This window comes from Pan troglodytes, chromosome 11 (genome assembly GCF_028858775.2).
Source record: "Pan troglodytes isolate AG18354 chromosome 11, NHGRI_mPanTro3-v2.0_pri, whole genome shotgun sequence".
Classification (NCBI taxonomy): domain Eukaryota; kingdom Metazoa; phylum Chordata; class Mammalia; order Primates; family Hominidae; genus Pan; species Pan troglodytes.
Genome location: NC_072409.2, coordinates 24,247,066 through 24,262,492, shown reverse-complemented (window position 1 = coordinate 24,262,492; position 15,427 = coordinate 24,247,066). Strand labels below are relative to the sequence as shown.

At 49.3% G+C, this 15,427-nt stretch overlaps 1 protein-coding gene across 7 annotated transcripts in view; it reads left to right on the top strand.

Annotated features, from left to right (window-relative positions):
• COL27A1 (collagen type XXVII alpha 1 chain) overlaps nucleotides 1-15,427 on the top strand; it is a 158,596-nt gene that overhangs the window by 31,052 nt on the left and 112,117 nt on the right. For 6 of the 7 annotated variants that reach the window (XM_016961506.4, XM_054659009.2, XM_054659008.2 and 3 more), the window contains exons 6-7: nucleotides 9,235-9,288; nucleotides 10,791-10,844. In XM_016961506.4, the coding sequence (XP_016816995.3) occupies nucleotides 9,235-9,288; nucleotides 10,791-10,844 (108 nt within the window). The remainder of the gene's footprint in view (nucleotides 1-9,234; nucleotides 9,289-10,790; nucleotides 10,845-15,427) is intronic. The other variant, XM_016961507.4, reaches the window with a different exon arrangement.

Genomic DNA, 15,427 nt, shown 5'->3' with positions numbered 1-15,427 from the left:
AGTGAGTTCTCCTGCCACCACATGGAGCTGGGAACCATGGACTCAGGGCCTCATGGACAGGACTCCCATTTGCATCTGTGTATAATAGATAAGGATGTGGGTTCTATAAAATACACTGGAATCAGAGGCTGCTTCTCTCATTGGGACTTGCATAAAATGCCAGGGGGAAATGTCATGCCCTTTGCCTGGACACTTGGCCCTGAGGCCAAGGGTGAACAGAGGTGGCCCCAGAGCAGGCTGGTGGGGGGCCCAGTTAACTGGGCCAGGGCCCTAGGCTGATCTGTGGCATGGGCAGGACAAGGTTAAAGCAGAGGCCCTCCCTGGATGGAAGTAATGACTTGGCTGAGATTGGCTGAGAAAGCTGTGTGTCTGCATGAATGGGTGGGACCCTGGGAAGAGGGTCCTAGAGTCCTTACTGTTCAGCAGATCCCCTTTGGGATGGGAGGTGACCTGGTGGGACTGTAGGGCTGGCCTCCCCCAAGGCCTGTGCTGTCCCGTCCTCTTCCAGCATGGTGTCTGGGGCCACACATCCATTCATCCTCCTTCAGTCAACAAACGTGTATTGAGCACCCACTACGGGCTGTTGACAGATAAATCAGTCACACTGTCAGGGCTTGCCCTGGGGGCACGGCACTGGATCAGCCCCATGCAGTCATCCCATCAGTGCATCTCCACCTTCAGGTGCTTATGGCCTTGTGGGAAGACGATCCCTCTGCTAGACTCAAGGGTGGGAGAGATGGGTGGTTTGAGGAAGACCAAGAAAGAGAGAAAGCAGAGGTGAGGGACCTCATCCCTCCGGAGGGTGCAGAAGAGTGAAAGTTCAGGAGGCCAAGGGACCTTGCCTAGATCACGGCTGGGCAGTGGGGGGACTGTATTTCAGATCCTTGGGTTTGCCTGCCAGAAGGAGCTTTGTCAGGGTGTCACAGCTGGCACAGGCCAGAGCCAGGCCACACCCCATCTTCCTCCTCCAGAGTCCAAGGCTTTGCCTATCTGCCAGCTACCCACATATCCCATGTTCCAATCCAGCAGGGAAGGGAGCTTGTCAGCTCCAGCACAGAGTTGGATCCAGGACTTTGAGAATGAGGCAGAGAAGCTAGGACCCTGAGAGGATGTGTTTCTGCTTAGAGCGGTGCTGACCCGTGGCAGGTGCTGCAGAAGGGGCAGTTGTCTGCATGCGTGAGGCACTGGGGCTACCAGGGACACAGGCAGGCATGGTCCCTGCCCTTGGGGAGTGTAGAGGTGAGCGAGAAAGCAAAACAAGCCAACCATATTGACAAATGCAGACTTACACCATGATTAGGTCTCTAGGGCTCCATGTGAGAGGCCCGGAGTGCTCGGAGACCCCACGATATGGGGATTGATCTAGCCCGGGAGGTGAGGGACACCTTCTCAGAGGGCAGGAAGGTTGAACCAAGGTCTAAAGTATAGTGGACGACTAGGCAAAGGGGCTGGAGGAGGCTGGTGAGGGCAACAGGCCTGGTAGTTTGCGGTATGATTTTCGGACTTTATCCAAAGAGCAGCTGGAAGACCTGGAAAGGATTTCAGCAGAATTGACATGACTGGATGAGGTCTGCAAACGCCATTTAGGCCATTTGAGAAGCAGAGCGTGGCTGGTGGCCAGATGGAGGGCTGGAGCTGCCCTAGGGCAGGGTGCTGATGCTGGACCATGGTGGAGTCAGGTGGGATGCAGATCCTTGGTGCAAATGAGGAGCTCTAGGGCAGAGGTGGGGGTCTCCTTCTGGATAGGGAAGCTAGTGCTCCCCGCCAGTGCTCCCTGCACTGGGCCATGAGGCTCCTGGTTCCACTCTTGAGCAGCCAGCCACCTTGTCTCTGGTCTGGTCCACTTGGTCTGCAGTGAACTAGCCAGGATGATACGGCCCTCGGACACTGGGAAGGAGATGTGGTCAGCAGAGGGCAGGCTCCATGGCCCAGGTGGCTGCTGGCAGAGCTAGTGTGAGCTTTACCTTTCCTCTTCCTCTAATGTTCCTTCCTTTGGGCCAGGCCCTGTGCTGGGCACTTGAGATCAGAGATGGAGTATGCAGGGGGCTTCCAGCCCAGAATATTTTAATCCTTTGTGATTTAGTGCTCATTTGTCTCAGCCCCACCCTGGGCCTCAGCCACCCAAGGAAAATATGGAGAAGTCCAGAAGATGTCAAGAAGAAAGTGAGCTACCTGTAGTGGTCCTGCCCAGTAATAAGCTCTGAGAGCACTTTGAGCAACCTTTGGGCCAGGCCCCGGCCAAGAGCTTTATGTACTTTGCAGGGCAGGTATTATTACCCCCATTTTACAGATGAGGGAATAGGTCCAAGATGCTAAATAACTTGCCCAGTGTCACATTTCTAGTAAGTGGCAGAGCACGCATTCAAACCCTCAACTGTCTGACCTCAAGGCGTCAATCTAGCCCTCAGCTCCACAGCTCTCTGGTCTTCCCTGTGTGTGTCACATATGTGAGTGTGGATCCACTTTGTAGTGGCTGGGCATCTGGCCTTCCTCACTTAACAATTATTGTGAACATTCTCCTGTGTTAGCAACTTGGCATCCATCACATATGATTTAATAGCTTCATGGCATTTTATCAACACTAATATCCCATGCTTTATATAACTTACTCCATTAGTAAAAAAAAATCAGTTCCACTTTAAATTAATATACAAATATTATCTTGATTAACATTACTGTATATAAATGTTAGAATATCTCCAATTATTTCATTAGGATAAGTTCATCAAAAATAGAATTGCTAATGTGGTCTCAGGAGTCAGTGTGCCCAAGTTTGAATCCTGGCTCTACTGATGCAGGGCAGACAAGCCCCAAATTGGGGATTAGCCTGGGAGGGTTTTTGGCTTCACTCAGGAAAGAATTCAACAGCCAGCTGGTGGTAGAAGAAAACAGCTTTATTGATGTGGCAGTACAGCTCCGTGACTGCTCCGGCAGAGCAGGGCTACCCCATAGGCAGTGTGCTGACAGTAATGGATCAGAGGCAATTCTGCAGTCATATTTATGCCCACCTTTAATTATATGCAAATTAAGAGGCAGAGTATGCAGAAATTTCTAGAAAAGTGGTGGTAACTTCCAGGTCATCAGGTCATTGCCATGGAAAGGGGCAGTCACTTTCAGGTTGTCACCTGAGAGGTGATTCTACCTCATGCCTGTTTTAGCTAGTCCTCAATTTGGTCCCAAGTCCAAGCCCTGCCTCCAGAGTCAAGTCTCATCTCCCACCTCACTACCATTTGCTGCTTGTATGACTTTGGGCAAGTTACTTAAAACTTGGAGGGCCTCAGGTTCCACTTCTGTAAAACAAGGATGATCATAGTTCATACCTCATAGGATTGTTCTGAGGATTAAACTGTGTGTGTGTGTATGTGCACGCATGTGTGTGTATGTGCACACATATATGTGTATTTATATATGTATATGTAGACCTATATCAAGACATATACCAAGATATATTTGTATATACATACACAGGCATACATACACATATATACAAATGATTTATAATATGCCTTGCACATGAGAGGCATATAAGTGCTTAGCTGTTATTTTATTAGCAATTGCCTTCTAGAAAGGTTAAACTGATTTATGCTGCTGCTAGCATTAAAGGAAGATTTTTTAAAAGAAGATAATTTATTATCATTTTCACTTCATTGATCATCTATGAGATGTATGTTTTTCTTAAATCTCTTTTCCATTTGTACTTCACCACTTATGAGTGGGTTTATTTTGGAAGATTGGGATGTTGCCATTTGTTATTGGTTTGTAAACATTATTTTGAGGTTATTAAGGCTTCATCCACCTTACAAATATTTTCTAGTTTGTTGTTTGCTTCTTAAGAGTATTCATGATGATTTTCACAAATAGAAATGTTATCCTTTAAAAAAAATAATGTGTCAGATAATCTCAGGAGGGCTCTATTCATCTATAAAATCTGTGGTTCTTTATTTTGCTTTTATACATAGGAATGTTTTTCCCATTTTAAGATCAGATAGGTATTCATTTATATTCCTTGTCATTTCATAAAATCATTTGTACTCTTAAAAAATTAAAACCATCTGGAATTCATGTTAATGGGGGTGATGGAAATGAAGTTGGGCTCCAGCATTATTTTTCCTCCAACAGTTAACCACTTGTTAAACCATCTTTCCTCCACTGTTTACTCTATGATAGACATGGGTCTAATACAAGCCATTGTATTATGTTTCATTGTTTATTTATTTTTATGCTAGTAAAATACCAATTATATGACATTTACTATCTTTATTCTGTGTATCCTCCTTCTTCTCTTCATTTAAAACATTTCTGGCTATTTCTTCTATCACATGAACCTTATGCCTATCTTAATAATTTCCTTGAAAAAATGCTTGGGATTTTTACTGGAATTGTAATTAAATACATATATTAATTTGTGAAGAATTGCCGTCTTTAAAATATTACATTTTTCTATCTAAAAACATGGCATGTCTTCCTATTTGGTTGAATTTTTACAATGTCTCTTAGTAAACTTTAATGGTTTTTATTACATAAGCCCTGCACATTTCTTATTAGGTTTATACTTAGAAATTTTATATATTTTTTGCTGTCCTGAATGGAATATTCTCCCCATTATATTTTCTAGATAGCTCTCATCTAGTGAAAATAACTACTGATTTTTGTATTTTTTTACTTTTTGTATTTAATTTATAACCATCCCCTTACTGAATCACCTTATTAATTCTATTAGTATTTCTGTTGGGTCTCCTGGATTTTACAGAGAGGTATTCACATTATTTGCAGAAAAGAACATATTGTTGTCTCATTTTCCTCAAAGGTTAGTAGTTCTTATTTATTTTTCCTGCCTTATTGCATTGTCCAGAACTTCTAGACCCATGAAAATAGTCGTACTGATAGTGAGAGGCCTAGTGAAAATTCAGAGACAGTTCTGGGGCAGGAGCCAGATTTGACCCATTCCTGTCCCTACCATTGTCTCTTGAGACTCTGTTCACTCATTTGCTCATTTGTGAAACATTTTATGTTGACTTCTCTGGGCCAGGCCCTGTGCCAGATACTGAGACCAAGGATGACATATATAGGAGGCTTCCAGCTCAGAATTTCTCAATATTTATTCATTTATTTATTTGTTTGAGACAGGGTCTTGGTCTGTCATCCAGGCTGGAGTGCAGTGGTGCTATCATAGCTCACTGCAGCCTTGACCTCCTGGACTCCAGCAGTCCTCCCACCCAGCCTCCCAAGTAGCTGGGACTACAGGTGTGCACCATCACACCCAGCTAAATTTTTTGCTTTTGTGGAGACGGGCTCACTTTGTTGCCCAGGCTGCTCCAGAACTCCTGGGCTCAAGTGATCCTCCTTCCTTGGCCTCTTAAAGTGTTGGGATTACAGGCATGAGCCACCATGCCTGGCCAGAATTTCCAAATCTTTTGTGATTTATTCCTCCCTTGTCTCACCCCATCTCTGGGCCTCAGCCACCCAAGCCTTCTGTTCTATTTCCCAACCCTACCTGCAGGAAAGGTATTCACCATAGTTCCCATTCCTGCTATGTTCTTGGCACTTAAGGCTCCCATCTGTCTTCTAGTACCACCTGGCTCTGTTAACTAATCCAGGCAGAGTCTGCCATTTCACATACAGAGAGAGAAAGTGGCTTGCTCAAGGTCACACAGGCTCTGTCGTGGTCACACAAGCTCGTTGGCTGGAGAGCTGGTCTGGCAACAAGATTCTTGTTTCTATGAAGGTGTAAATGGTTAGTTAGACTTTGTATATAACTTATATTTCTTATTGGAAGATTTGCAGGAGCCTGGCTGGGAAGACATACAGTGTGCTCTATCCCAGAAGTCATACCTTCACCTGTCTAGGGGTACCTTGAGCATCCCTTAAGCCGCCACTTCATCTGGTTCCTCCTTGTCTTTTTCCAGCCTCAACTTGGCTGTAACTCCCTTCAAGGATTTACCTCCATCTAGGTGAAGTTCTCTCCAACTTCTTCCTGTCCTCCACTTACCACCGGATTGTAGTTTTTCATCTGCAGTATATCAAAATGTAAAGAGTTCAGGCTCTGGAACCAGACTGCAAGAACCTCAATCCCACTTTCTTTTTTTTAATTTTTAATTTTTATTTTAAGTTTCGGGCCACATGTGCAGGATGTGTAGGTTTGTTACATAGGGAAACGTGTGCCATGGTGGTTTGTTGCACCTATCAACCCGTCACCTAGGTATTAAGCACAGCATGCATTAACTAATTTTCCTAATGCTCTCCCTACCCCTACTCCCCTGCCACCGACAGGCCCCAGTGTATGTTGTTCATCCCAGTGCGTCCATGTGTTCTCATTGTTCAGCTCCCACTTACGAGTGAGAGCACGCAGTATTTGGTTTTCTGTTCCTGCATTAGTTTGCTTAGGATAATGGCTTCTTCATCCATGTCCCTGCAAAGGACGTGATCTCATTCCTTTTTATGGCTGCATAGTATTCCATGATGTATATGTACCACATTTTCTTTATCCAGTCTATCACTGATGCGCATTTAGGTTGATTCCATGTCTTTGCTATTGTAAATAGTGCTGCAATGAATATACAAGTGCATGTATCTTTGTAATAGAATGAGTAAATCCCACTTTCTAATTGTATGACCTTGGACAAGTGACTTATTCCTGCTGTGCCTTAGCTTCCTTTTCTGTAAAAGGGGGATAGTGATCGTTGCCAACTTATGGCTTTGGAGGATTAAATGAGTTAATATGTGTCCAGGGCTTAAAGAGCACACAGTAAATATTGATGCTTATCATCATCACTGGTCTCTCTGGTTTTTCCGTCATGGACATCAGTGTGTCTGTTCCCCACCATGGCATTCCCTGTCTTCTGTTCAACTTGAGATTTGGCTTGTAGCATCTGTACTTGTAGGTATCATACTCGGGCAGGCATTGCATCTCGAGCACTGTGCTGGCTGCTGAGAATGCAGAGAGAGATCCATAAATAACTAAAATGCCCTGGGTAAGGACCTTGGGCAAGGGAACAAGTCATCATTTTGGGTCTCAGTTTCCTTTTTTTGTAAGATAACAGAATGGGATACCTGAAGGCCCAGCCCTGAAAGCTTGTTAAGCCCAGCTCCTCTATCAGCTGCAGATCGAGGTGGGCACAGGCTGGCTGAGAAAGAGCTGCTGTCCTTTTTTGGCCATTGGAATCCTCGGTAGCCCTAGGTCTGGCCTTGTACCATGGACATAAAAGGCATTGAGCTGGGCTTCTGAACAGCCCAGGGTGGGAGGGTGTCCGGGAGGAGCAGCTGCAGTGCAAGGTGAATCCCAGAGGTGAGGTTCTGCAGAAGATATGACCTGGAGGGGCCCAGATGGACAGAGTTGGAGTTCTGGGGACCTTCAGCCTGGGGTTGCTGGGGGGATGGGGAGTGTGGGAGAAGCACCCAGGCCTCCCATTTGCAAATGGGGCTTTGAAGTCAGACCTAGCCTGGGGACAGACTCAGCCTTTGTCTCTTCCCTGCCAGGGAAGGCCAGCCCAGGCTGGGACTTGGCCTTCTCTGAACCCACCGTTGTCCTGCCTTGGAACAAATGGGTGCTATGAGGACTAAAGGAGTTGGTGCACAGAGTGGGGCTAGCTCAGTGTCTGCACATAGTAGGTGAGCAGCAAAAGCTCATTCCTTTCCCTTCTGGAGGCACTTTCTAGTTCAGAATGCAGTGATGTCTGGTGGAGGGTGACCGAGTCAGGATTTGGAAAATCTGAGTTCTAACGAAGAAAAGAACTGAGTGGGAATTAATTAAAGTTGCCCAAACCACCCCTCCCATGTGTTATGACCATTATCCCACTGGCTCCTTGCCTGGAAACCTGGGAAGCTGGCGTGTGTTTGTGTGTGTGTGCACGTGTATGTGTGTGCGCATGTGTGGTCCCCACTTTAAAGGTGAGAGAGCTGAGCTCAGGAAGGTGCAGTGACTTGCCTGAGGTCCCACTGTGAGTCTGGCAGGTCCAGGACTTCTGACTCTGGGCCCAGCTGAGGCAGGGAGGGGAGAGGGCTCAAGGTGGGATAGGAATGGCGACAAAGATTAAGAGCTCTTACGAGGTGACACAGGGTGGACTGACTTTCCACAGGGCTATTTCCTGAGTCATCTGATCAGGTTTGGTCAAAGGAGAGGAGCCGCAGCCAGGAGCACCCCGTGACAGACATGGCTGGTGAACCTGTGGGCCCTTTTCCCGAGCCCCATGCTCTCAGGAGCCAGGATCTGTGTGACAGGGACTGTCCCCTATGCTAGGCACAAAGAGTGCTTGCCTCTGATGGGGGACTCACTGCTTGTCAGTTTCTCCTCAAGTTACTGCCTGTTCTAACTCAGCAGGAGCCAGGGCATCCTGGAACGCAGGTCTGGGAGTCACCAGTCAGGATTATAATCTCAGCTCTGCCAATGCTTCATCTTGAGGCCCTAGACAGTCCCTTTCCTTCTCCTAGCCTCAGTTTTCCCAAATATATTATGAGAGGAATAATGCTTCCTTTGCCTCATTAGATTGTAGAAATCTAGTGCGGTGAGGGATAGTGCCAACTGTGAAGGGCTATACACACCTGTAAGTGGCTGTTCGTGCATTGAACCTCATGTAGAGACCCATGAGATGGATATCAACATTCTGGAAAATCAAAAAGTATTGACACGCCTCTTGGACATGTCTCTCAGAAACCCCTGAGAGCCCCAGGGGAACAAGCCAGGAGACAGTCCTGGCCACGTGCACGGGCAGAGACTGGTCACCTGGAGGATGGATGCAGAGCTCTACAAGTAGGATGTGGAGGACACATTCCAGCTGTGAACTGAAGAATGTTTGTGGTTTGGCTAACGATGATTGGAGAAAGGGTTTCTAGGTGTGGGTGACTGCCTGAGCAACAGCCTGGTCGCAGGACAGTGTGGGACATGGCTGGGGCGTGGGCTGTGGTTTGAGGATAGAGCAGAGGGACCCTCTCTGTGGGTTTGGCTGCTGAAAGGAGAGCAGAGTCTAGATAGGGTGCCTGGGACTGGCTGGATTACAGAAGACTTGGGATAGCAGAAGGAGGAATTTGGACTTTGTCACCATGCAGTCAGGGGAAGCTGTGGAAGGTGTTAGAGCAGGGGAGTAGCAGAACTGGAGAAGACCCTCTGGAGGTGTGTGAGTGGGAGGATGGATGGGAAGGCATTTAAGCAAGGGAGCAGGGCTTTGAGCAGAGTTTGTGGGGAGACAGACATCCTTTCTAGATGACTTGGTGGCCAAAGTGGAATTGTTTTTGTTTCAGGGACAGAAAGGGGACCCAGGGCTCTCACCAGGAAAGGCCCACGATGGGGCAAAGGTAGGTTTCCAGGGACCCCAGTTCTCAGGGAAGAGGGGAGTGGATGATAGTGAAATTGCCACACTTTAAAGCTAGCTGTCCTGCCAGAGGCCATGCATGGCAAGGGCAGGGAGGTGGGAACATCTGGAAGGGTTAGGGTATGGTTTGGTTTTTTCCTTGAAGTCCTTTAGCCTTTCCCAACACCAAACCCACCCAAGGTTATTCCCAGCCACCTTCTTTCCAGAATGCAACCAACAAAACTGACAAAAGATTTCTCCTATGGACACACGCTTGGTGAATGTCCTTTTGCCTAATGTCCTGCATGGCTTTCTGCAGGGTCTGCTAGGTGACTGTGGGCATCCAGAAGTTTCTTGGTAGCACATGGCCAGGAAGCTTCCAATAGACACTCAAAGCCTTTGCTGAGGTTAACTCCAGCAGACGGGTCTGTGGATTTCTAGGAGGCTAGAGATTCAGGGCTCCCTAACTCTGAAGGGCTATGAAACCAGGCTTGCCTGCAGAAGGAAAAACACTTTGGCTAAAGGCCTTCATCCGTCTCTGAAGCATCCACCCCATAAACTGAGCAAGGGACTTGGAGAGAGTGCAGGACAGATGGGAAGAGGGGAGCCCAGAACTCCAAATGAGATTGTCCAGTGTGTCAGTCTTCCAGGCACACACACCCTGGAAGCAATGCCCAGGTCTGCCTGACTTCCTTCTGGACACAGCCCCAGAGCCATCCTGATGGATGGAACACTGCTTCTCAGCCCAGCCTCCTGTGCTTAAAGGCACCTAGAATTGGCTGCTGTCTTTGATTTCCCCAAGACACGAGTTGCTTATTTCTTCACATCCTCACTGCTAGGTGTTTGCACTTAGCACATATTTACTGGGTGACCCAGGGTCCCAGGAGAGTGTTCCCATATACTACCACTTGACCCCCATCATAACCCCATGAGCCAGGACAGATGGGCCCAGCTTACAAATGAGAAAACGGAGGCCTAGGCAGGGGTGGCTTGCTGGAGGTCATGCAGCTGATAAGTGGCAAAATGAGATCGGCACCCAGGAGCCCAGGCTTCTCTCCTGCTCCTGTGTGGCCTGTTCTCAGGTCTTGGGGTGGTGGCAGAAATGCCCCCTGCTTGGCCAGCGGCATGCCCAGCAATGGAAGGTGTCTTAGGACTGCAGGGACTGATGGCTGATTAATATGGGACTGATAAGGCACATGTCCTCTGGAGCATAGTTTTCAAATATGGTTTTAGTATCGGAACCCATTCTTCAAGTGGTGTCTTCTGCTGAAGCCCAGTATGTAAAATAGATCAGATGGAGCCGCTGAGTTGAGTGGGGAGGGGGCTGGGTACACCACCCACTCTTCTTGCTGGGCAGCCACCGAGTCTCCTCTGAGGCCTCTACTTCTCTATGAATCTCATTTGGAAACAACCAGCCATTGGAAGTTACCATTCCAATTTGTAGAGTATAGCAGAGTGTCTCTGCTCCCGTTTTCCTGCCTCATCCACCTTGTCTGTGTCTTCCAGGGCGACATGGGCTTGCCTGGGCTCTCCGGGAATCCAGGACCTCCGGGACGAAAGGTACTGTTTGGTTTTGATGCTTTGCCTTGCGCAGTGGGCCTCCTAGCAAGCCAGGTCTTCAGGCAGAAGAGCTGTGGGCCCACCTGCCTCTCCCCAGCCCCAGCCCAGCTCCCCTGGGCACAGGGCACATGGGTGAGAGGTGAGAGAGCTTTCCAAGGGTTGTGCCTGTTGGGGGCGGGGAATACCTTGGCTTGTAGTAGGTGCCTCCCACCACGGTTAATGAGGTAGCATAGGAAGTATCCTTGGTTTGCTGTCCTTCCTTTTGGGGGCCCAGCTGCTCCCAGGGAGGCCACCTTCATGAAAGCTTGTGGTGATGGAGTAACCTGTGCTGGCCCTGGCTCCACCATCCACTGGCTGAGTGGCCGTGGGCCTGTGAGTCCTGTCTCTGCCCCTCAGCCTCCTTCTACATGAAATGGAGACAATGATCCCCATCTCTGACCCTGCACAGTCTGGGGCTGTGTGACCAGGAGCAAGGCCTGGAGTGGAGAAGTTGAGGGAGTGGACCCTGGGGTCAGCTGGACCTGGGTCCTACTCCTGCTTCTGCCATTTCCTGGCTGGGTGACCTTGGGCAAGTCAATGAGCTCTCAGAGTCTAATATGCGGCCCTCGCTGATGCTCTGCAGGGGAAGGGGGATGATCTGGAGAGGCAGTGGGTTCTCTCTACCTTCCTGGCTGTTGTTATGTCACGCCCATCCCATCCCCATTTCAGCCATGCTGGGGGAGTTACCTGTCCAAACGCCTGTGTGAGGAAAAGATTGGCATTTCCTGGGTAGTGGGTCTGTAACTTACAGTCCCCCTGGATTTCTGTAACTCCTCCAGCCTGTGTCTCCCTTCCTTCAAGACTCTACTCTAGTTGTGCCTACTCCAGGGAGTCCTCCTGGAGCACCCAGCTTCAGGCCATGAGGCTCCTCTCTGCTCAAGAACACTTAAGCTGTCTTGGCTTAGTTATTTTGAGCCACCAGGCATGCCTCACCAACCAGGGTGTGCAAATCTGGTTTATTGCTCTTCCAATGAGCCTAGCATGAAGCCTGTGCATAGCAGGTGTTCAGGAAATGGGGGGAAGGCAATGCAGACTAAGGATCAATTGCTTTTTCCAAGAAAATCCCCGACCGCTGATGGATTGTCTGGTGAATCCATCGGCCTACCACTGTGTCTTAAGCTTCTGCCCTGGCTCCCAGCTGTGGCCACAGCTGAACTCTCTCTAGGCCATCTGGCTCTCATCCGGACAGCTGGGGTGTCTCCCAGCTCCATCCTGTTCTTGCCTTGAGAGCCCCATGACACAGGGGGCCTTGCAGGACCTCGTTCCCCCATTCCCTTCTCCATGGCCAGAGCAGGCCATACCTTCAACCTGAGAGGCCCGCCCCAGAAGCAGTGGCTGTTTGTGAGCTGGGAAACATGGTCTTTTCTGGCTCAGAGAACACAGAGGGACTTGCGCTCCCCACTTACTTCCTCTCTGGGCTCTAGCGCTTTCTGATGGATGAGGTGTGAGTGGAAAAGGCTCCTTCCGGTCCCAGCTCATAAAGCAGCCTCGGGTGGTCTTGTTCTGCATGGGGGTGGCAGCCTAGCAGAGGTGGCAGGAGATGGGGAAACCAGACTGGAACCAGCTCCTCCCTGGGGTGCCAGGGCTCCTTGCATTAAGCAGATGTCCGGGGAGGCCAAGGACCCCCAACCAAGAGGAGCCAGCTCACCTGAGCAGGGAGAGGCAGCTTCTCCAAGTTAAGGAAAAGCCACTGCGCAGCTGGAAAACTATTTGGCAAAGCCAATTGCTCTGAGTTCCCCTCTGGCCCTGGCCTAGACATGCACAGAAGAGTTTGGTCTGTGGCAGGCTGGCGTCACCCACTTACAGAGGGTGCTGGGCGAAGTGTCGGGGAGCTCAGGTCCCAAGGCAGAGACCCCTGACCAGTGGTGGGGATCAGAGAAGAGAACCACTGCCATGGGCAATGTGCCTGGGGCCACCATTGTAGATGGTCTTTCCTATCACACACATCTTTGGTGACAATAGCAGCCACTTGGCTCTGATCTTGCAGTGTGGCTTTTCTGCATTATTTCTTGTGGGAAGCCTTGAGGGGAGAAGGGAAGTGAGTGGATAAGAGGTGAGGTTAGCTTCCTCTTCGTGCTCACCAGCACATTGAATTTTTGTCATTCTGAGGCAACACAGATAATCCTATTTATTCATTTATTTAACAAGAATTATTGAATGCCTATAATGTGCCAGCCACTGAGCTGAATGGACAAAAATCCCTGCCCCACAGGGCCTGCATCCTTGTGGGGGGGTGGGGAGACAGAAGATACAAAGAAAAACAGTAAAAATAAAAGGTACACTATGAGACAGAAAGGGCTATGGAGAAAAATTAGCAAGAGAAAGGGAGTTTTGGTTGGAGGGTGCAGTCTACAGCAGTGGCTCCCAGCTGGGGAGCTCAGGCCCCATCGTGGTGATTCTGGCTCAGCTGGTCTGAGTGGGACTCAGGCATCAGTAGCTCTAAAAGGCCTCCAGGTGGTTCCCACGTGCAGTCAAGAATGAGAGGCACCAATTTAATGGAAATACCTTCCATGGGTTTCTAAGCTGCAGGGCTAGAATTCGAACCCAGGTCTTCTGACCCTCAGGCCCTTTCTGTCACCACAAGGCTGATTGAAACAGTTGCTCAAACAAGACAGTGTCCGTCTGGTAAAAAAGAGGCTGCCTGCCCGAGAAGGTTTGTTTCTCTGCCACCACCTGAGATACTTGTGGAAGGACTTTGCTGGGCCAGTTCCCAAGGTGGGGAAGACATGCAAACCAGGTCAGATAGACCTGGATGGAATCTCCGCTCTGTCCCTCTCCTGCTGTGTGAGCTTGGGCAAGTTGCCTCACCTTGCTGGGCCTCAGCTGCCTCATGAGGTGGTTGGGAGGATTAAATGAGATGTAATATCCCTGCACTCAGCACAGGGCTGGCACACGGCTGGCACTTTGTATGTATTTGTGCGATGAATAAATAATGATCATGATGATCACGAAGAGAAGCATCTGAAGAAGGTCTTGCCAATCTGGTAGCACTAGTCATTTTGCTAGTTTCCAGCTAACCACCCTCCACTAGCCAAGAAGGCTGCCAGAACTCCATGTGCACCTCCCATGCTTTCTCTCATCTAACCCTCCTGCTTTCTTTCCTGTAGACCAGTAGTTCTCAACTTGGGGTGATTTTGCCCCCCAGGGAACAGTTGGCAGTGTCTGGAGATATTTTTGGCCATTACCTACAACTGGGAGGGAGGTGCTACTGGCTTCTAATGAGTAGAAGCCAGAAATACTGCTAAACATTCTGCAATGCACGAGATAGCCCTTCCCTCCCATACACATACAAGATGTGTTCAGCCCACAAAGTCAGGGTTGAGAAACCTTGCTGTATAGAAACCCTGGCCCCATCCAATCCCATATACCCTGGGCCTTCCTGCCTCCCTGGCCCCCGCTGTGTAGAAACCCTGGCCCCATCCAATCCCGTGTACCCTGGGCCTTCCTGCCTCCCTGTGTTTGCTTCTGCTCTGCCCTCCCCAGGCATGCCCTCTCCTCCACACTCATCCTCATGTGCCTGCCCCTTGGTTCTGTTCTTAGAGAAGAATAGCATCTTCTTCAAGAACACTCCCCAGCACCTCCAGGCAGAAGTCACGCCTCACTTCCTGACCATTTGGCCTCCCTTCTCGGCCTCTTTGGGCTAGTGGGCAACCCACTAGTGTCAACACATTGCTTAGACTGGACAGCGGACAGAACCCAACCTGTTCATCTTTGTTTCCCACGTGGGGCTTAGCGCAGTGCTGACCACATTCAACTCCCTCGCTCCTCACCTCTGGCAAGCCTCACGAATTGATCTTTCTGGCCAAGTCCTGACACAGTCCCTGAATCTTTCTTACCATACTGCCCCAGATAGACATGATGCATGGAACAAAACTGCTACTCAAATCAAAACCTGACTTGCTTCTCTCCAGCCTGACTTCCCCCCAGCTCCCTCCTGTTGCCCCCACCCTGCCCCCTAGCAGGAATGCTGCCTGAGTTGGCCATTATCCGTGGAAGCTGTAATAAAGTGGGAGAGCACAGGGGTCATCTGGAAGTGTGTCTGGGGAAATGTGATGGAGGCTGCCTGAGACAATTTCCCACCTTTCTGCCGAACTCCCGGTTCTGCCTGAGTGTGGCACCCCCAATTCCGTAGACTTCCTCCCAAGAAACTTCTCCAGGCTCCCCTGCTTCTGCAGCCCATACCCACTGGCATCCCTCCTATCCCATCCTGTGTCTCGTGTCCAAGTCCTGCTCCTCCCCCAAGCCTCAGTTTACAATGTCACCTCTTCTGGCTGGGTGCATCTATATTCTTCTAGTACTCTCCTTCATTCCACTTAATATGCATTTAATGCCCACATCCCCTTGTAGAAGGTAGAGAGTTTTTTCTGTTCATTGGTGTGTCTCTAGTGCCTAACACAGGGTCTTGGTCATTGCTGGGACTCAACAGACATTTGTCTGATGAATGAATAACTGGATGAATGAATGAGCCATGCAGAAAATATACCTTCCTGCCTGGAGCCGTCTCAGGCATCCACGGAGCAGAGTTGGGTGTCAGACACCTGGCT